At 61.5% G+C, this 18,792-nt stretch overlaps 6 protein-coding genes across 6 annotated transcripts; 3 read left to right on the forward strand and 3 right to left on the reverse strand.

Moving 5' to 3' along the window:
* The first annotated feature begins 1,372 nt into the window (after positions 1–1,372).
* On the forward strand, positions 1,373–2,924 carry B0T26DRAFT_706775 (uncharacterized protein). The gene is made up of 2 exons (XM_060441825.1): positions 1,373–2,124; positions 2,191–2,924. Exons 1-2 carry the CDS (start codon positions 1,533–1,535, stop codon positions 2,550–2,552), a joined length of 954 nt encoding a protein of 317 aa, XP_060299474.1. The 5' UTR covers positions 1,373–1,532; the 3' UTR covers positions 2,553–2,924.
* A 1,306-nt stretch (positions 2,925–4,230) lies between these two features.
* On the reverse strand, positions 4,231–5,956 carry B0T26DRAFT_740409 (cytochrome P450; the record flags this gene model as incomplete). The annotated part of the gene is made up of 4 exons (XM_060443844.1): positions 4,231–5,115; positions 5,175–5,293; positions 5,354–5,603; positions 5,675–5,956. 4 exons carry the CDS (start codon positions 5,954–5,956, stop codon positions 4,231–4,233), a joined length of 1,536 nt encoding a protein of 511 aa, XP_060299475.1.
* Positions 5,957–6,102: 146 nt separating this feature from the next.
* B0T26DRAFT_263314 (uncharacterized protein) lies at positions 6,103–6,703 on the reverse strand. Its single transcript, XM_060434062.1, has 2 exons — positions 6,419–6,703; positions 6,103–6,338 (listed from the first exon to the last, which is right to left on the reverse strand). The coding sequence occupies exons 1-2, from the start codon at positions 6,605–6,607 to the stop codon at positions 6,231–6,233; spliced, it is 297 nt and encodes a 98-aa protein (XP_060299476.1). The 5' UTR covers positions 6,608–6,703; the 3' UTR covers positions 6,103–6,230.
* B0T26DRAFT_641989 (uncharacterized protein) lies at positions 6,699–8,771 on the reverse strand (the record flags this gene model as incomplete). The annotated part of the gene is made up of 5 exons (XM_060437400.1): positions 6,699–6,745; positions 6,809–6,874; positions 6,940–8,260; positions 8,340–8,381; positions 8,448–8,771. 5 exons carry the CDS (start codon positions 8,769–8,771, stop codon positions 6,699–6,701), a joined length of 1,800 nt encoding a protein of 599 aa, XP_060299477.1.
* A 787-nt stretch (positions 8,772–9,558) lies between these two features.
* On the forward strand, positions 9,559–10,731 carry B0T26DRAFT_706793 (beta-ketoacyl synthase). Its single transcript, XM_060441826.1, has 4 exons — positions 9,559–9,855; positions 9,914–9,997; positions 10,073–10,130; positions 10,216–10,731. The coding sequence occupies exons 1-4, from the start codon at positions 9,586–9,588 to the stop codon at positions 10,551–10,553; spliced, it is 750 nt and encodes a 249-aa protein (XP_060299478.1). The 5' UTR covers positions 9,559–9,585; the 3' UTR covers positions 10,554–10,731.
* B0T26DRAFT_706794 (uncharacterized protein) lies at positions 10,732–18,280 on the forward strand. Its single transcript, XM_060441827.1, has 2 exons — positions 10,732–11,919; positions 12,036–18,280. Exons 1-2 carry the CDS (start codon positions 10,893–10,895, stop codon positions 17,966–17,968), a joined length of 6,960 nt encoding a protein of 2,319 aa, XP_060299479.1. The 5' UTR covers positions 10,732–10,892; the 3' UTR covers positions 17,969–18,280.
* Positions 18,281–18,792: the final 512 nt, after the last annotated feature.

Here is an 18,792-nt window from a genome sequence, read left to right on the forward strand (position 1 = left end):
CATCTAGACCTGGTGTTTTCTCTCATCCAGGTCTTCCTGCAGCACATCGACTCAGAGTGTTCGGGGTTTGGTGCCATGGCGGAGCGGGCAAAGAGCGGCAGCTAGGTTCGTTGTAGCATGTGAGAGGCATCTTGGGTCATTTGTTCCGGTTGGCAGGATGAACATTCAACTGCGGTGGCAGCATCAGCCAGCGTCCCGAGTCTGGGCAAGGTCTGCAAGCGAAGTGGCAAGCAACTGATAATCACTCATGTTCACCAAGTATATCACATTTCTTTCACGTCCAATACAAGGAACACGTATGGCAGAGTACATAGTGATGTTTGTTGATTGGAAGCTCACCCAGCAGCGAAAAGTACATAAACTCGATATCCATATCCCCAGCTGGTTAAGCTACCGTGTTGACGTACGTACCGAGGGATACGTCAAGACCTCGACATCGGCGCTTGCCCCGTGTATGTGCCGTTCGATTCGAAAAAGTAGACGTGCGTCCACCAACCTCGTCCCATAGCTTCCATAACTTCCAAAAAGAGAGAACCCCGCTGGCAGCAAGAGATGGATCCCACCGGGCACCCAGAGCAGCCCATCTGCGCAGTGCTTATAGGCTATCCGGGTAGACGTTGCAGGTGATATCGCCGCTTGGCAGATGCCGTTTGAATTTGAGCTTTGTCCCTCGGGAACGTGTAGGCCTGTCCTTGAAAGGTTTCAAAAAAAGTCTGTAGCAGGCCCCAATGTGTTGTCATCCGTACGGAGGGGGTTCTTGCAGCTACCCTTCCTGTTGTCGTTGGGGCATTTGTCCCGACCCATGGCAAAGGTCGACTAGAAATTTATGGTGTTTCCTACATGCCACTGTCTATTGGAGTGTCAAAGATTAGTTCAGGGGCGAAGAAAAAACTCATTAAAATCACTAATATCAAACAAACAAGGCATAACCGAAGTCCCCGCGGGGTTCTTCCTCTGCTATACTTGTGTCTATTGTTTGTGTTGGAATAGCGACCGTGCTTCAGGTGAAGAAAGGAGGCGGCGTGAGCTACGTGTCTACTACGTGCCCGCTAGGACTAATGGACGACGTGATAGGGGAGCGAATGGCATTGTATCGATGACTGGCTCTCAAGGTGCGCGCGGATCGGCTCGCAGACACTTGCCAGACACTCATTGGACGGTAAGACCTGGACCAAGCAGATGCTGCCAGGCAGTCTTTGGCGGCGCCCATCAAACCTAAAGCTCGGGAGTTAACCACACACCATCAAAATTATTGGAAAGCACGAGTGACGAGGTGGGCCGCACTGGCAGCTTCTTTAAGTGTTTGGGTTGGGTTAGGCCGCGACTTCCTGCTCAACGTTTTAGCAGGTAATTAAGGCAAGTGCGGTAATTCCCCCAAGTCCAGAATCGCACCTTCCAGTTTCACTCCAGTGAAGACCACTTCACACAGACGTACCTGCGAATTTGTGTTTCTTCATTTTTCTTGCAAATCAGGCCAAACACCGCGAATTGATCACACAACCGCGTCAGCGATTAACATTGGCTAACTAAATATGGAGGAAGCAGTCGAGGAAACCCATGCAGGCGCGATCCGCAGCGACGGCGAAGGCACGATCCGCGGCAACGGCGACCTCATTTTGGTGATCGGTCCGGAACAGGTGCGCCTTATGGTGTGCTCGCAGGTCCTACGGTGCGCTTCCAAGGTTTTCGACGTCATGTTTGGCCCACACTGGTCCGAAGGGTGCGATCTGTCTAGCACATCGCCCAAAGAGATCCCGCTGGAGGAAGATAACGCCTCGGCCATGCGCACCATCTGTTGTGTTCTCCACCACCGGAACGACATGGTGTCAGACGAACCCACGCCAGACGAGATTCTGAAAATCGCCATCGAGGTGGACAAATATGACCTGGCCGTTGCGCTCAAGTTCCAGCTCGCCCAGTGGCTGCAGCCACCCAAGACCAACCCCAACCAGCCCCAGCTCGAAATGACAGATTTGGGACGCCTGATGGCAGCAGCATTCATTCTCAGGAAGAAAGACGAATTTGCGTCGTACACTCTCGATCTCGTCATGAACTATACGGGCTCCTACCTGGACCTCCTCGATGAGGACACAATGAATGAGTCAATCCCATTCAAGATAGTCTGTGAGTGACCTTTTCCGCTTCGCCTCTACAAGAGTCACGAATCAAGAAGGAAACTAACGTGTCTAGACCTACTGGAGGAGCGAAGAAATCAGATGCGAGCTGATCTCTGGAAGCTGTTGCTCGACGGCGTGAAGCTGGGTTGCACGCAACCATCTCGCTGCGCCTGGCGAGGAAGCCCCGTCGACTCGTGCAGAGAATTGCTAGACATGTTTGGCCCGTCCAAGCAGTTTAAAAATTCGATTTCGAGCATGGCCGAGAAGATAGGGGGCATCCATAAAGTGGAATCCTACCAGTGCGGTTACAAGCACCACGCAGAGTTCAAGGGCTATCGCGAGGATGTCGAGATGGCCAAGACATGGGCCACCATCTGCACCGACTGTGTGCAAAGCGGCAATTACCCGACGAAGTGCACTTTCAAGCATAAGTGAGACAGACTTTGCGACCGCCTTGTGTATACACGTATTAATTATATACAAGGCCGCTCTGAAAGGCAGATGATGAATTGAGAGGAAGAACTTGCGCCAAAGGCGGATAATCGCGTTCAAGGCTTGATGTGGAATGCCAAAGCCCAGCCTCCTTTTCACAAACGCCCCAGGAGGTCTAAAAGCTTTTTACAGGCCAGGTTCATCCTAATGCGTCGGATTTTCCATTTCTTTCCATCATTTTAGGTACCTAATCATCACCACTGCCACCCCGTCCCCGTCGTCCTCCCTCAGTGTCGTCTGGAATTGACCCACTTTTCATGGAATTGGACAGGCCCTGGTTGACATGCCTTTGAGCTTCCTTCATTCTTTGTTATTTCCTTCATTCTTGACTCGGAATGTCCTCATTTCATTCGGAATGCCCTCTTTCGGGCTGATTACAACGCCTCCCTTGCCTTCTCTCCAGAGTATAAGGAAGCGTTCTTTTCTGTACTTTTAGACCTATTGAGCAGACAATTCAATGCGCTGTCAACTTCGATCGCGTGCAACACTCAGATATGCTTGTCACCTCAATACTCCACCGTGTAACTAGCCCCGTCCCGACAACAGGAGCCACGGAAGAGGATATTGCAGCGAGCCACTTGGTAGCGATTTTATCGCGCAGAGGCCGAACTACTGTTGGCCGAGCTGATGGAACCGGCTAGAGCATGGCAGCAGCCCATTTAGTCTACTATACCATAATCTGGCGTCCCCGTAATTAGCTGTTTACTGAGTCCCTTGCCGTTAGAGTGGAAGCAGCAACCAAGTTATTATCCCGTGTTCGTCATCCATGACCCCCACACAAAGTTCCAGGTAGGCTTTTCTGTGCTTGATTGGCTGGCTTGGCCCAAAGTAGAAGCCGCCTACCCCGGGTGGACTGCTTCAGCGGAACTGTGCCGAGTTTTACCCCGGGTCGTGTGTAACTCCGTCCCGGACTTGAGATGAGTTTTTGCCAGGGTCGCAGGTTGCGTAATGCTGGGTTTGCATGGTTCGCCAGGGGGCTCTGTTCCGTCTTGGGAAGCCCACCTAGCTTCCCGATGCAGTACGTAATTATCTCGAAGCGGCAACGCACATAGATCTTGGCTGTTTGCTGGCCCAAAGCGTCCCGGGTACCGTATCCCCCAACGAACTCCGTACCGGACTAAAGGTGCGGATAGAGAGTGGCAAATCGCCACAAGTCTGGTGTGGCTGAATAACGGTTTGTTTTACTGAAACTAAAGAAATATGGGACAAAAAGTCGGGTTTCTGGCAGACGCGGGGAACAGTTGGGAGGCAGCCTCTAATTATGCCACTGGCGGATGGAAACCCCGACTTTCCCGCGCGCGGCAGGTGCTGCAGGGTTGTTCAGTCTCTCAAGATGCAGGATTGGGAAGGGTTGTGCCTTCTCTCTCTAGATGTCGGGAGATGGCGACAAGTTGTAATTAAAATGAGAAACCTCTCGGCCCAGCTTTGTCCTGGATTCGGCAAGTCACAACTTCAAACACACTTGGCTGCACGGCAGCAGATAAAGGACCATGTTCGCAGCTTCCTAGCAAAGCCTTTTGGCTCTCCATTACTCTACACGGGCTGCAACAAGCGCAGATTGAGAAACACTGCCATTGTCTCTGTATTTTGAGGTGCTGACCATGTCAAGCTCACTCAGCACCTACCTCTTGTCGACAAAAACATCCATGTTCGCCTGCCTCACAAACCAGCCGCACACGAGATCCCAGTCGCGCAGCGGCTCGACCAGCTCGAAGCGGAACTTCATCAGTAGGCTCGGCACCAGCTTGGCGATCTGGACGGCGGCGAGGTGGCGGCCCATGCACATGCGCGAGCCGGCGCCGAACGCCAGCATGGTGCGCTTCATTGCAGCCACCCTCTCGGCATGCGCCTCGGCCGACTCGCCGGCGGCGCGCAGCCAGCGCTCGGGGCGGAACTGCTTGGGCTCGGGGCCCCACACGGGGTCGAGCAGGTGGATGGGCCAGGCGTGGCAGCCAACCTGCACGCCGGCCGGCACGCGCGAGCCGTCGCGCATGGTCAGCCCCGCGGCCGGCACCACGCGCTCCAGCGGCAGCCCCACGGGCGGGTGGATGCGCAGGCTCTCCTGGATGACGGCGTCGAGGTACGGCAGCCGCTGGCTCTGCTCCCACGACACGGGGAAGGTAAGACCAGGGGCCGCGGCGTCGAGCTCGGCCAGTAGCCGCGCGCGCACGCCCGCGTGCCGCAGCACCATGTAGAATAGGGTGCGCAGGGCGATGGCGACCGTGTCGGAGCCGGCCATGATGTTGGTGGTGGTGTAGATGACGACAGTGCGCGAGTCGACGACGGCCGGGTGCGTCTCCTGCGCGTCGAGGAAGTGGTCGATGAAGAGCCGCGGCGACGGCGCCTTCTTTTCCGCGTCCTCCGATGATGAGGTTGCGATCAGCGCCGCCTGCCGGTCGCGGATCAGCGAGGCCGCGATGGTCGCGAACGGGTTCGTCCGGTCGCGGAAGATGTTGACGACCCAGTTCTTGCGCTGCAGCCAGTCCAGCCAGGGCATTTGCGATTCCTGCCGCAGTTGACGGTTAGTGGATTAGATAGAATTGGGGGGCCGGCAAGAGAACATACGGGCGAGATGACGTCGAGCCGGGCGTCGAGCCGGGCGATCATGTGGTTGACGTCCTCGCCGCGCTCGAGAAAGCCGAACGCCTTGCCGTAGGTCATGATGGCCATGACGTCAAAGGCATCTGACCCAGAAGTTAGCCGCCATCAACAAACACAGAACCATTGGGGAAGGAGACACGCACAGTACTGCATCCAGCCAGCCAGATCGCAGGCCTTCCTCACCTTGGCCTGCACGATCAGCTCGTCGATGCGGCGGACCATGGTCTCGATGCACTGGTCGACAATAGGCTCAAACTCGAGCGCCGACTTGAAGCCGTAGGCGGCGGCTACGGGCTGCTTCAGCGCCGCATGGTACGCCGGGTCGCGCGTCGTGAACAGGTTGTACCCGATCTTCTCGCCGACCCAGCCCTCGAAGGGCTGGTAGAAGGGGCTCTGCAGCCAAGACAGTCAGCACCAGGGTCAAGTTGACTGTCAAAAATCTGTGAGCGCAGGTAAGTACCGACCTTGAGGAAGCCCTGGCCGGGGCCGTAGATCTTGGGGATGTAGGCCGGGTCGGCGATGCTGAGCATGTTGGGGCCGACGCGCACCACGGGGCCGTGCCGCTCGTGCAGAGCCACGCGCGTGAGGTGGCTCCGGCGGCTGCGCACGTCGCGGAACCGCCAGTAGTCGGTGAGCTTGGCGAGCAGCGGGCCTGGGTACCGGCTCAGGGGGTGCAGGAAGATCTGGTAGAGCGGATACAGCAGCGCCGCGAGGGCCGCCACGCCGACCAGCGGCCAGTTGTCCATGATTGTGTCCATCATCATTGATTGCCGTTTGGAACAGCTTGTTAACACACGACTGCTGCTTGGGCTGGAATGCAGTTGTAATGGTGGGCAGCAGTGACTGATTTGACCGCTCTATCAATATCTATCTAGAACTAGGTGCCCCTCCCGAGACTGACTCTCGGTGACCAGACCGGCTGCCGTGGATCAGCATATTAATCCTAGCTCCAGCGTTTTACTCGGTGTCGGGTGGTCTCACGCCTCTCGGCCCCCGAGGACCACTCCTCCCGCGCGAATGCTACCCTAACCCTCTCATTTTTTGCTCGCTATGCACGACGGGAGGCAGCGGACAGCAGATGCGAGTATTCCAGCTGCTAGTTCTGGACTTATCATGGTGTTTCAGTGCCTGCACCGTATCAGAGATGCATCGTCAGTAATACGCACAGCCGGATGACTCGGGGACGGGACGGGCACACTCCTACGTACATTCACAGTTCTGACTGGGTGCGATGATACGTAGAGTGCGTCAAGATCAGGGATTACGGAGGCCTTGCGGAGGAATTTGATTAGTGAGTGTAAATGGAGTGGTGTGGCAACCTCTTGGCTATAAGGCCGCGGTTGACAACCACTCCCGCAGCAAATATCGAGTAGAGAAAGAAGAACAAAGGCAATCATTACTTTTAGTACGGCCTGCACGAGAGAAGCAGCTGCCCCTCTCCCACCAAGTACGGTTCCGTCTTCACCCTAGCCCAGCCCCAACCCTCAACTAATTACGACTCTTGATTGCATCCGCCAGCTTCTCCGCAAGCATGTCTATCAAACTCATGTCAGCCTTGCCTCACCACACAGCGAGCCAAGAGGTAAGGAACTACTCACAGATGTGCGTCTGCGGGCCCGGTCCGGGCAACAAGAAGGGGAACGACGCAGAGTCGATAACACGCACTGCGGGCACACGCCGAGGTCAGTCCAACCACTCTCACACAGACACAGGGGGCGGGCACGCTCACGATTCTTGACACCGTACACCTTGCCCGTGGGCCCGACGACGGCACTGGGGTCGCTCGCCTTGCCCATCTTGCACGTGGCGTGGCCGTGGTGGATGGAGGTGGCGGCGAGCTTGAAGTACTCGAGGATCTGGGCGTCGGTCTGCAGCTGGGCGCCGGGGAGGAACTCGCCCTGGACGACGGGGGCCATGGCGGAGGACGCGGCGAAGGCGCGGATGCGCTTGAAGCCGGCCAGCAGCACGTCGATGTCGGCCTGCGCCGTCAGCCAGTTGGGGTTGATGACGGGCGCGTCGGCCATGCTAGCGCTGACGATGCCCACCGTGCCCACGCTCTGCGGCGCCTGCAGCACCACAAACAAGCTCGAGTACCCCTGCCCCGGCGTCGCCCCCGGCGACACGGCGAACGGGCTGATCAGGTACTCGACCTCGGGCCAGTCGGCCGGCAGCGCCGCGAGCGTGGCCGTGGTCGACGCCGAGAAGTTGGTGCGGAACGCCGCGGGGATCTTCTCGAGCGCCGCGAAGTCGCCGCCCGGGTTGGTCAGCGGGCCTGTCTCGGCCGTGTTGAAGGCGTTGACCGACGCGGGGCTCGCCGTGTCCGGGATGGCCAGATTGGTCTTCCAGGTGAGGGGGATCAGGATGTGGTCGACCAGACCCTGACCCACGCCCGGCCGGTCCGCCACCACGGTGATGTTGTACTGCGCCAGCGCCGCGGCCGGACCCACACCCGACACCATGAGCAGCTGTGGCGACTGGATGACACCGGCCGAAAGTATGACTTCTTTCCTGGCCGAGAGGGTGAAGGCCGCGGGGCACTTTGTGCTGCTGACACTGACGCCCGTGGCCGTCTTGCTCGAGTCGAACAGCACGCGCTCGGCCAGCGTCCCGTCGAAGAGGACCAGGTTGTTACGGCTCAGCACCGGACGCAGGAAGGCCGTGTCGGACGAAGCACGGTGGCCGGTCCGCGGGTTGAGGGTCAGCACCTGGAACGTGTTCCCGTTGAGCGTGCCCGTAATGAAGGCGCCGGCCCGCGGGAGGCCGGCGGCTGTCAGGCCCCGAGCGACCCACGTGCCCCAGGCCTCGCCGTAGGCCGGGTAGGTGACGTCCAGGGGCCCTCTGCGGGCCGTGTAGGCGGGGTCGTAGCTTGGCGTGGCGTTGGGGAAGCGAGTCGCGCTGTTGGGCGGCGTGAAGAGCATGCTCTTCTTGTAGTATGGCAGCACGTTGTCCCACGTGTACGACTGGTCGCCTACCGCGTCGGCAAACTTCTGCAGCGAGCCCTTGGACGCGCGCGAGTAGGCCGCGAAGTTGATGGAGCTGCAGCCGCCGAGCTGGACAGGTACACGCATTAGCTCGTACGGAGTCGTGGGCGTGGGTGAGTGCCAGTGGCAACGGAGTGTGAATACATACCAGCTTGGCCCGCACAAATGGGGCGACGGTACCTCCTAGACCCTACAGCAGACTCCAGTGTCAGCATCTTCAGACTTTAGGGCACAAGCCTAGCGGAAATTCACGAACCGGCTGCGGTGCCGTCCGGAAGCCCCAGCCCGCGGACAAGTTCGTCTCGGCCAAGGCCTCCAGCCTACCAGCGTAGGCGGGCACGGCGCTGAGGTTGCCCACGACGTTCTCGGGGAAGGTGCCGGCCTCAATGATGGCAACGGTGACGCCAGGCGTCTCGCTCAGCCGGTTGGCCAGCGTCAGGCCCGACGTTCCTCCGCCGACAATGACATAGTCGAACGAGGCAGACCGGCATGGGTCCGTCGCGTGGGAGACGGCGGCTGCCCACACCTGGGCGGGAGCTAGGCACACGGCGAGACTGAGGATGAGGCGCGGGAGAGCCATTCTGGGTAGGCTCGCGGGAGTATTGACACTGGACAGCACACAGACGGACACGAACACAGACACAGAACACGAAACAGGGGTGAACCGTGACGTGAACAGGAGTGATGAAGAGGGCCGAGGACTGAAGGACGAGGAGAGCGGGATCAGCTGGGATGGTAAAGAGCAAAGTCAGCCCCGACTGTTCGTCGCGGACAGACAGAGACAATATTAAAGGCCCCGACGATGGACATTAGAATCTCGGCGCGTCGCGTCGATCGTGATGAGTGTGAAGAAAATAAAAACAGCCCATATTCCGTATTGCTCACTCAGTACCTGGCTGCCCCTGCACGCTGCATACGACCTCGTTCCTAATTCCCGGGGCCGGGGTAGCGGATCCTGCTGCAGAACCGCGGACCGCAGACCGCAGACCGCAGACCGCAGACCGCAGCAGCAGTGCAAGTGCAGCAATGCAGGCAGCTCGTTTACTCGCACGAGGCAGACTGCCTGCGAAAGCTACGCTGGCTCCTCTTGCCAAGACGTGCGCTGCGAACCAATACTCGGTGCCTTGGGTTGCGCGCCCCCACTCGGGGTCGCTGGTTCTGGTCTGGGTCTGGGGGGCGTGGCCGAGTATGGCCGCCGGGCTGAAGGACACCAAGTAAGGCTGTCCGAGGGCGGCGTAGACGGCCGATGCAGCGCCGAAAGCGTCCAGGTCTGCAACTCGAGCTGACCTCGGGCATATATCACCGACTCTGGGCATTCTCATGCCAGGTGAGCGACTAGTAAACAAAATTATGTGAGTAATCAATCAAAACTCTGAGCCCCCTTTTTTGTTTGCATGCAGGAGAGTCTCGACACCATGACACGTAACTCGACGACGACGACGACAACGACGACGGGCAATGGCTCGCCCGCCCAGGAAGGCGCCCCGGGCAGTGCCGCCCCCATCGCCATCGTCGGAATGAGCTGCAGATTTGCCGGCGACGCCACAAGCCCGTCCAAGCTATGGGATCTTTGCGCCAAAGCCGGAGACGCGTGGTCACCGGTGCCCCACGAGCGCTTCGACTCCGCCGGTCTGTACGATAAGCGGAAAGCAACGCGCGGCCGGGTATGTCCAGTGTCCCATGTCCCCAGTTCTGATTAGTCTAACTCACCTCGCTGTGCAGTTCGCGGTTCAGGGCGGCTACTTTCTCAAAGACATTGCGCTGTTCGACTCGGCGTTTTACAACTACACCACCGACACAGCAAATGTGGGCACCTACCATGGGGTATCCCTGATTCTCGGCTCGAGATGGCGAGACTGACCGTGTCCCAAACCACTGCAGGCCATGGACCCCCAGATCCGCATGCTCCTCGAGAGCGTGTACGAGAGCATGGAAGACGGTGAGTGCCAGGCCCGCCTTGGCCAAGTCTGAAAGTTCCTCGAGAGTGAGTCGAGACTGACGCGTGCAAACCACCCCGCGCTCAGCCGGGATCCCGATCCAGACCCTGGCCGGGTCCAACACGTCCGTGTACGCGGGCAGCTTCAGCACCGACTACTCGGACATATCGCTCAAGGACCCGTACATCATGCACGAGACGTACAAGACGGGCAACGGCATCGCTATGCTGTCTAACCGCATCTCACACTTCTACGACTTCCAGGGCCCCAGCATGACCATCGATGTGGGCTGCTCAACCAGCCTGACCGCCCTGCATCAGGCCGTGCAGTCGCTGCGGTCCGGCGAGAGTGACCACGCCGTCGTCGGCTCGTCGCTCATCTGCCTGTCTCCCGACATGTTTATCGCCATGGCGAACTCGAGGTAATTACAGCAGCTAGTCTCTCATCATGGGACATCTACTCACCGCGGTGTCTCGTTATCTAGTGTCCTCGGCCCGACAGGTAAGTGCTTCGCCTGGGACGAGCGCGCCGAAGGCTACGGCCGCGGCGAGGGCGTGGCGTCCATCCTCCTCAAGCCGCTCGCGGCGGCGCTGCGCGACGGCGACCGCGTGCACGCCGTGGTGCGCGAGACGGGGCTCAACCAGGATGGCAAGACGCCGACCATCACGTCGCCGTCGTTTGAGGCGCAGGTCAAGCTGATCCGCGACGTGTACCGGCGCGCGGGGCTGGACCCGTCGGCCGACACGGGCTACGTCGAGGCGCACATGACGGGCACTCCGACGGGCGACCCCATTGAGGCTGAGGCGCTGGCCCGCACGTTCGGCGCCGGCCGCGCCGCCGGAGACCCCGTGCTAGTCGGGTCCGTGAAGCCCAACCTCGGCCACACGGAGCCCGTGAGCGGGCTGGCGGCCCTCATCAAGACCATCTTTGTGCTGCGGGAGGGCGTCATCCCGCCCAATGCCAACTACGACAAGACGAATCCCAAGATCCCGCTCGAGCAGTGGAAGCTCAAGGTCCCCCGCACCCTGACGTCCTGGCCAGCTGACAAGCCGAGGCGAGCGTCGATTAACAACTTTGGATACGGTGGCACCAACGCCCACGTCATTCTCGAACTGCCCCCGGCAGAGGCAAGAACGGAAAAGCCCAAAGGCGTGGTATCCTATGCCAATGGGACCGACGGAGCCACCAACGGAGCCGCCAACGGAGCCACGAATGGCCACGCCAATGGCCACGCAAATGGACATGCCAATGGGACCACGATCGGAACAAATGGCCACACGAATGGCTACGCAAATGGCAGCACCAACGGCCACTCGAATGGTGTCGCGAACGGTCATACAAACGGTACCACCAACGGGCACACAAACGGGCACACCAACGGCCACAGCAACAGCGAGCTCGGCTCCAAGGTTTACATCCTCAGCGCCAAGGACTCGGCGGGCGCGGTGCAGATGAACAAGAACCTGGCCGCGTACCTGCGAGAGCCGCCTTCAGCGCTGCCGAGCGCCACGGACCTGGCCTTCACGCTGGCGGAGCGCAAGTCGCGGTTCCCGTGGACGACGGTGGTGCGTGCGACCAGCCTGACGGAGCTGGCCGACAAGCTCGGCGACGCGGACCGCGTGCCGGCGCGGGCGTCGCGCGTGCCGCGGCTGGGCTTCGTCTTCAACGGCCAGGGCGCGCAGTGGCACGCCATGGGCCGCGAGCTGATCACCGCATATCCCGCCTTCCGCCGCTCGCTGCTGGCCGCCGACGAGATCCTCAAGGACTACGGCGCTACGTGGTCGCTGCATGGTACTGTACCCCCTCGCCCCGTTTCTCTTTAGTTTTTAGCTTCTTTCTCTTGCTTCGTGAAGTCTCGTCCACGATAGCTACTTGGCCCAGAACAGCTAGCTAACACCAAAACACAGAGGAGCTGCTCCGCGACGAAAAGACGACGCGGGTGCACGAGATCCGCCTCAGCCAGCCGCTCAGCGTGGCGCTGCAGCTGTGCCTCGTGGACCTGCTGACCGACTGGGGCGTGACGCCGGCGGCGGTGACGAGCCACTCGAGCGGCGAGATCGCGGCCGCGTACGCCGTGGGCGCGCTGAGCTTCCGACAGGCGCTGGGCGTGGTCTACTTCCGCGGCGAGCTGGCGCAGAAGCACAAGGGCGTGGCCGAGGGCGCCATGCTGGCTGCCGGGCTGGGCGCCGAGGCGGCGGCCGCGTACGTCAAGGACACCAAGACGGGCAAGGCCGTGATAGCGTGCCACAACAGCCCCGACAGCGTCACCATCTCAGGCGACGCGACGGCCGTCGACGAGGTGTCGGCGCGCCTGTCGGCTGACGGCATCTTTGCGCGCCGCCTCAACGTGCCGCTGGCGTACCACTCGCACCACATGCAGGCCATGGCGGCCGACTACACGGACGCGCTGCGCGAGGTCATGATGCCGGCCGAGGGTCGTTGGAGCGGCGCGCTGTTCGCGTCGCCCGTCACGGGCGGGCTCGTGTCGACTCCCAAGGCCCTGACGCCCGAGCACTTTGTGCGTAACCTCGTCAGCCCGGTGCTGTTCTCGCAGGCCTTCGACCAGATGTGCTTCGGCTCGCTCGACGGGCAGGCCAGAGAGGGAGACGAGGCCGTGGCCAACGTCGACGTCATCGTCGAGATCGGCGCGCACGGCACGCTGGCCGGCCCGATCCGCCAGATCCTCAAGGACCGCAAGACCAAGCCCGCGTACGTGTCGCTGCTCAAGCGCCAGGCCGACGCCGTGCAAACGGTGCAGGACGCCGCGTGCGCGCTGGTGGCGCAGGGCTGGCCCGTGTCCCTGGCCGGCGTCAACTTGCACGCCGACGGCGCCTTCGTCGCGGACCTGCCGGGCTATGCCTGGAACCACGCGACGCCGTGCTGGGCCGAGTCGCGGCTGTCACGCGAGTACCGCCACAAGCGCTTCAACCCGCATGAGCTGCTGGGAAGCCCCATCGCGGGCACCAACCGACAGACGCCGACGTGGCGCAGCTTCCTGCGCGCGATTGACGTGCCGTGGCTGGCCGACCACAAGCTGGGCAGCGACGTCGTGCTGCCCGGTGCCGGCTACGTGGCCATGGCCATCGAGGCGGTGCGGCTGTTGGCCGACGACCCGACCGAGGAGACCATCGCTGGGTACCGCCTGCGCGAGATCGAGTTTGTCAACGCGCTGACGATCCCCGACACTGTGCTCGGCGTCGAGGTGCAGATCGTGCTGTCGCCCAGCAGCGACAAGGAGCTCGAGTCCAAGGGCTGGTACAACTTCGAGGTGTGGTCCGTCTCGCTCACCGACGACAGCTGGATCCAGCACTGCAAGGGCAGCGTCACGGCCGAGACGGTCGTCAAGACCAAGGAGGCGTCCACCAAGTTCACCACCCCGGCTCCGCTGGCCAAGTCCTTCTTCGCGCTAGACTCGAAGCAGCCGATCCGCGAGGTCACGCCCGAAGCCATCTTCGCCGGCCTCCGCGCCATGAATCTGTTCCACGGGCCCGTCTTCCAAAACCTCCGTGCCAGTTACACGGCGGCGAACAAGTCGATCACGTCGCTGGTCGTGTCGCCCGCCGCAGAGCCGGGCGACAACATGGTTGGGGAGCGTCCGTACGTGCTGCACCCGACCACGCTGGACTCGCTCATCCAGGCCGCCTTCGTGTCCATCCCCGACTCGACGCGGCAGGGCGCCATGGCGGTGCCGCGGTCACTGCGCCACCTGTACGTTCCCCGGACACTGAACCGCGGCGTCGGCGAGGGCCTGACGGCTTTTGTCGAGCTCGAGCGCGCGGACCGCCGCGGCGCCACCGTCAGCGCCGTGGCCGTCAATGGCGAAGGTGACGACACGGCTGCCGAGCGGCTGGAAATTGACGGGCTGTACTGCCAGGCCGTGCCGCTCGACACGGGTGATGCTGAGGGACAGGCATCGGCGGCCATCTGCTCCGAGATGCGCTGGGAGGTCGACGTCGCCAAGGGCCCGGTGCCGGCGCCCTTCAGGGATTCGCTGCAGCAGCAGGTCGTCTTTGACGACGAGAGCCGCGGCTTCGAGAGGAAGCTTGACAGAGTAACGTTCAACTTTGTCGCGGACGCCATCAAGCAGCTCGCTGGCGACAGCGAGACGGCCAGAGCCCCGCATCTCCAGCGATTGTACGCCTGGATGCAGACTGTCGTCGCCAAGGGGCAGGCGGGCGAGCTCGGACCGGGCAGCCGCGTGTGGGCCAGGGCCGGCGCCGGAGTCAAGCAGAAGCTGGCCGACGACTTGGAGGCCGAAAACGCGGCGGGAAGGCTGCTCTCGCGCGTGGGGCCGCAGCTGGCTGGCATCGTGAGGGGTGCTGTCGACGCCGAGGCCCTGCTGAAGCAGGACGACCTGCTCGACCTGTACTACGAGGCGCTGCCGCGGCTGAGCCAGCGCAGCTTGGCCCATCTGCAGGGCTTCGTGGCACAGTTCGCCGTCGCGCAGCCCGGGGCCAACGTTCTCGAGATCGGCGGACGATCTGGAGCCGTCACTACGTGGGTCATGAAAGCCTTCGAAGCCAAGGCCACCGAGGGAGAATCGGGCACGCTGCTGGGACAATATGACTTCACCGATGTTGTGGCCGACAGGTTCGAGCTGGCCAAACAGAAGCTCGAGCAATGGACGGCTTCATTGGCCTTCAAGACGCTCGATCTCCGCAGCGACCCCATCGCGCAGGGCTTCGCCGAGAGCAGCTATGACCTCGTGGTAGTGTCGCCAGGCGCATTGCTTGGTTTAGCAAGTGGCACACCCGACGAGCTGTCGCGGTCGCTCGCCAATGCTCGTCGCTTGCTGAAGGCCGGCGGCAAGCTAGCGATGGTCGAGACTACCAGCGCGCGTATGGACACGCACTTGGTCTTTGGCGGCCTGCCCAACTGGTGGCAGAGTGGGCTGAGCAGTGAGGACGGCTCGGTCGTTTCGCTCAAGCGCTGGAGCGAGGTCCTCAGCCAGGCAGGTTTCGCCGGGGCCGAGGTCGAGATCGGCGACAGCGAGGACGCCCAGTACCGCTCCAGCAGCGCCATCTTCACTACTGCTGTCGAGGCGTCCGCTTCCGCCTATCCGACAGCTGTGTCCGTCATCCACACGCGCGACGCCGCGCCGACGCAGAAGTGGCTGGAGGGGGTCCAAACTGCCATCGCGGTGGAGACGGGCGCCTCTGTCCAAGTCGAGCGCCTCAGCGAGGTCGAAGCCAAGCCCGATGTCGTGTACATCTTCACGCCCGACATGGCAAGGCCATTCCTGAACACCATGGACGAGGCCGAGTTCGAACAGCTCAAGACGCTGGTGGTCCAGGGCCAAGGCCTACTGTGGCTCAGCCGCGGCAGCGCGACCACTTCGGAGCAGCCACTTTATGCTCAGTCGGCCGGCCTCCTGCGCGCCGCCAAGCAAGAAGACACCACCAAGCGCTACGTGTTGCTCGACTTTGAGATCACTCCCGGCTCTGCCAAGGGCGCTTCGTGGTCGGCTGACACAGTCCCGCATATCGTGCAGGCCTTGAAGCAGAGCTTCGACACGCGCGTCGACACGGCCGAGATAGAGTGGGAGTACGCCGTCAAGGATGGCATGTTGCACGTGCCTCGCTTCTACCCCAGCCTGGCCGAAGACCGCGCGTCCAGCGAGACACCGGTCGACGCGACACCGGTTGAACAGCCGCTGTGGCAGCCTAACCGGCCGCTGCTGTGGGAGACGGTGCAGACGGTAGGCACGCTAAGCAACCTGTACTTTACCGACGACCCGAAGGCGGGCGAGCCGTCACTGCCGTCGGGCTACGTCGAGATCAAGACGCAGGCGCTGGGGCTCAACTTCCGTGACGTGCTGGTCGCTTTGGGCCAGATCGACGAGTCGCGCTACATGCACGACGCCGCCGGCATCGTCACGCGGCTGGGGCCTGACACCGAGGCAAGTGGCCTGAAGGTGGGCGACCGCGTCGCCGGTGCGCTCGAGGGGCGCTTTGCTACGCACCCGCGCGCGCTGTGGACCGGCTTCGCCAAGATTCCCGACAACATGTCGTGGGAGGAGGCTGCTTCGCTGCCGTGTATCTTCTTGACCACTTACCTCTGCCTGTTTGACGTCGCGCGCCTCCAGCCCGGCGAGCGCGTGCTGATCCACGCCGGCAGCGGCGGTGTCGGCCAGTCGGCCATCATGCTGGCCCTGCATGCGGGCGCCGAGGTGTTTGCGACGTGCAGCAGCGAGTCAAAGAAGGAGCTGCTGATGGAGCAGTACGGGCTGGACGCGGACCACATCCTCTCCAGTCGCGACGCGTCTTTCGCGGCAGCCATCAACGCGCGCACCAGCGGCGCCGGCGTCGACGTCGTCATCAACTCGCTGTCGGGCCCGCTCCTCAAGGCGACGTGGGACTGCATGGCGCGCTTTGGCCGCTTCGTCGAGATCGGCAAGGTGGACATGGAAGCAGGCCGCCGTCTCGACCTGACACCGCTGACGCGCAATGCCACCATCGTGGGCTTCGACCTGATCCAGTGGTGCATGTACAACGGGAAAGCCGTGCACGGCGCGTGGCAGTCTCTGATGAAGCTGTGGAACGAGAAGGCCATCCGCGCCGTGCACCCCATCGTCACGTACCCCATCGGGGAGATGGAGACGGCCATGCGTCGCATGCAGCGCGGCGCGCACGTCGGCAAGCTGGTGCTGGTGCCTGCGCCCGACTCCCGCTTCAAGGTCCTGACGCGCACTTCCAGCTTCGCCAGCCTGGACGACCCCGACGCGACCTATCTGATCGCGGGTGGTCTCGGCGGCATCGGCCGTGCCCTGGCCGAGTGGATGATGGAGCGCGGGGCACGGAACATCCTGGTGGTGTCGCGTCGCGCCGAGTCGCACGCGGCAGCGGAGCCGTTGGTCTCGCGCGGGCGGACCCGGGAATGCAACGTGGTGGTGCGCAACTGCGATATCGCCAAGGCGGACCAGCTCGTCGCGCTGCTGGCAGAGGTGGCAAAGACGATGCCGCCCATCCGCGGCGTGGTGCAGGCGGCCATGGCTCTGCACGACACAATCATCCAGCGCATGACGTTTGAGCAGTGGCAGTCCAGCACCCGGCCCAAGGTTGTCGGCTCCCTCAACCTGCACGACCACCTGCCCAAAGACCTGCGCTTCTTCGTCATGCTGTCGTCGGCGTCGGGCGTGGTGGGCTTGGTGTCCCAGGCCAACTATGCCGCCGGCAACACCTTCCAGGACGCACTGGCGCGGCACCGGGCGGCGCAAGGGCTGGCGGCCGTTGCCATCGATTTGCCGGCCGTGGCCGATGTGGGCGTCGTGACCGAATCGAGCGACACGCTGATGCGGGCGCGCCTCGAGCGAACACTCGGGTCCGGGTCCATTTCCATCGGGCGCGTGCTGCGGCTGATTGAGGCTGCCGTGGTGACGCCGTCGCGGTCCGGCAACGTAAACACTGCGCAGGTTGTCACGGGCATCGTTGCATGGGACCGCATCACGACAGGGGCCAATCCCAAGCGCGACCGGCGGTTCTGGACGATGCGGCTGGCCAACAGCGGCAAGGGGGCGGGAAGCGGCGGGTCCGGAGGAGCCAAGAACCCCGACGAGATATTGAAGCAGGAGCTGGCGGGGGCGTCGAGCGACGATGCGCTCGGGCTGGTCATGGGCGCGCTGGTGCGCAAGGTGGCTGCCCTGTTCAACCTGGTGGCGGCCGAGATCGACACCAGCTCGGGCCTGAGCGCTGTGGGTGTCGACTCGCTGGTGGCCGTCGAGCTGCGCAACTGGCTGAGCAGTGTGGTCCAGGCCAAGGTCACCGTTTTCGAGATTCTGCAGACGGCCACCATGCGCGAGTTTTCCAAGCTGGTCGTCGGAAGGAGTGCCCTGGTTGTCTAGGTCTAGTTCTTAGGATTGAACGGGAGGGGTTTGGTAACGGAAGACTGGGTGCTGGAAGACGGTGATTTTTCAGAGGCGCAATTTTGTTGGCATTTCTCTTTCGCTCTCCTTGGGATGCGCTGTACTAGCTGTCGCGCTGTACTAGCTGTCTGTTCTGCTGAAGTTGGTCAGATTATTTTGTAGTTCCAAGTCGAGATCGCGCGTGGTTCAATTGATGTTGCGTTCAAAAGGTCCGACCTAGACTACTAGAAATGGACTACTAGAAATACAGCGGAGTGCCTTCCATTCAGAGTTGGTGGGTACGTTTGGTGGGTACGGTACGGGAGCTCGGTGGACCCACAGCGCTTCCCCTGGTGACTGTGGCCAATCAGAACATGGGGAGCAAACGCAAGCCACTGGAAAATGACGGGGACGTGAATCCACAAAAACAGGGCGGCTTGAGCTTCCATCCAGAGCCCCAGACAGGCAGCCGACAGGACCACGTTGACGATTGGCATGACCCAAATGAATACTAGTCGTGACAGGTAACGGGCCATACGATGACGACACACCCCGCAGAGCACGTCTCGCACAGAGATAGGAATCCGTGAGATTAATTTTAATTCTTTCATCCACCAGCACCTTTGTCGTCTCTCCAGTTTCCCGTGACAATACGTCCTCATGCAGGCGGCAAGTGACCGCTCTTACTGCTGCAGGCCATCATGCAACCTCCAGTTGTCCGGCTCCAGGAACCTGGGACCATCTCGCCTACTCTGTCTGTCCAAGTACCTGCGCTGGGGTCAATCGGAAGTACGTAGGTGCTTTAAGAAACCAAGAAGAGAGTT

This window comes from Lasiosphaeria miniovina (assembly GCF_030549165.1).
Source record: "Lasiosphaeria miniovina strain SMH2392-1A chromosome Unknown B0T26scaffold_3, whole genome shotgun sequence".
Lineage (NCBI taxonomy): Eukaryota > Fungi > Ascomycota > Sordariomycetes > Sordariales > Lasiosphaeriaceae > Lasiosphaeria > Lasiosphaeria miniovina.

Bases quoted from the DNA above. Each gene is read 5' to 3' on its own strand.
- B0T26DRAFT_706793 (XM_060441826.1), top strand. From the start codon at position 9,586: ATGCAGGAGAGTCTCGACACCATGACACGTAACTCGACGACGACGACG. The intron at 9,998-10,072 runs GTGGGCACCTAC...AAACCACTGCAG, and splicing joins ACACCACCGACACAGCAAAT to GCCATGGACCCCCAGATCCG. The intron at 10,131-10,215 runs GTGAGTGCCAGG...CCCCGCGCTCAG, and splicing joins GTACGAGAGCATGGAAGACG to CCGGGATCCCGATCCAGACC.
- B0T26DRAFT_706775 (XM_060441825.1), top strand. From the start codon at position 1,533: ATGGAGGAAGCAGTCGAGGAAACCCATGCAGGCGCGATCCGCAGCGAC. The intron at 2,125-2,190 runs GTGAGTGACCTT...TAACGTGTCTAG, and splicing joins AATCCCATTCAAGATAGTCT to ACCTACTGGAGGAGCGAAGA.
- B0T26DRAFT_706794 (XM_060441827.1), top strand. From the start codon at position 10,893: ATGACGGGCACTCCGACGGGCGACCCCATTGAGGCTGAGGCGCTGGCC. The intron at 11,920-12,035 runs GTACTGTACCCC...ACCAAAACACAG, and splicing joins CGCTACGTGGTCGCTGCATG to AGGAGCTGCTCCGCGACGAA.
- B0T26DRAFT_263314 (XM_060434062.1), bottom strand. From the start codon at position 6,607: ATGATTGCCTTTGTTCTTCTTTCTCTACTCGATATTTGCTGCGGGAGT. The intron at 6,339-6,418 runs GTACGTAGGAGT...GATACGGTGCAG, and splicing joins ACCCAGTCAGAACTGTGAAT to GCACTGAAACACCATGATAA.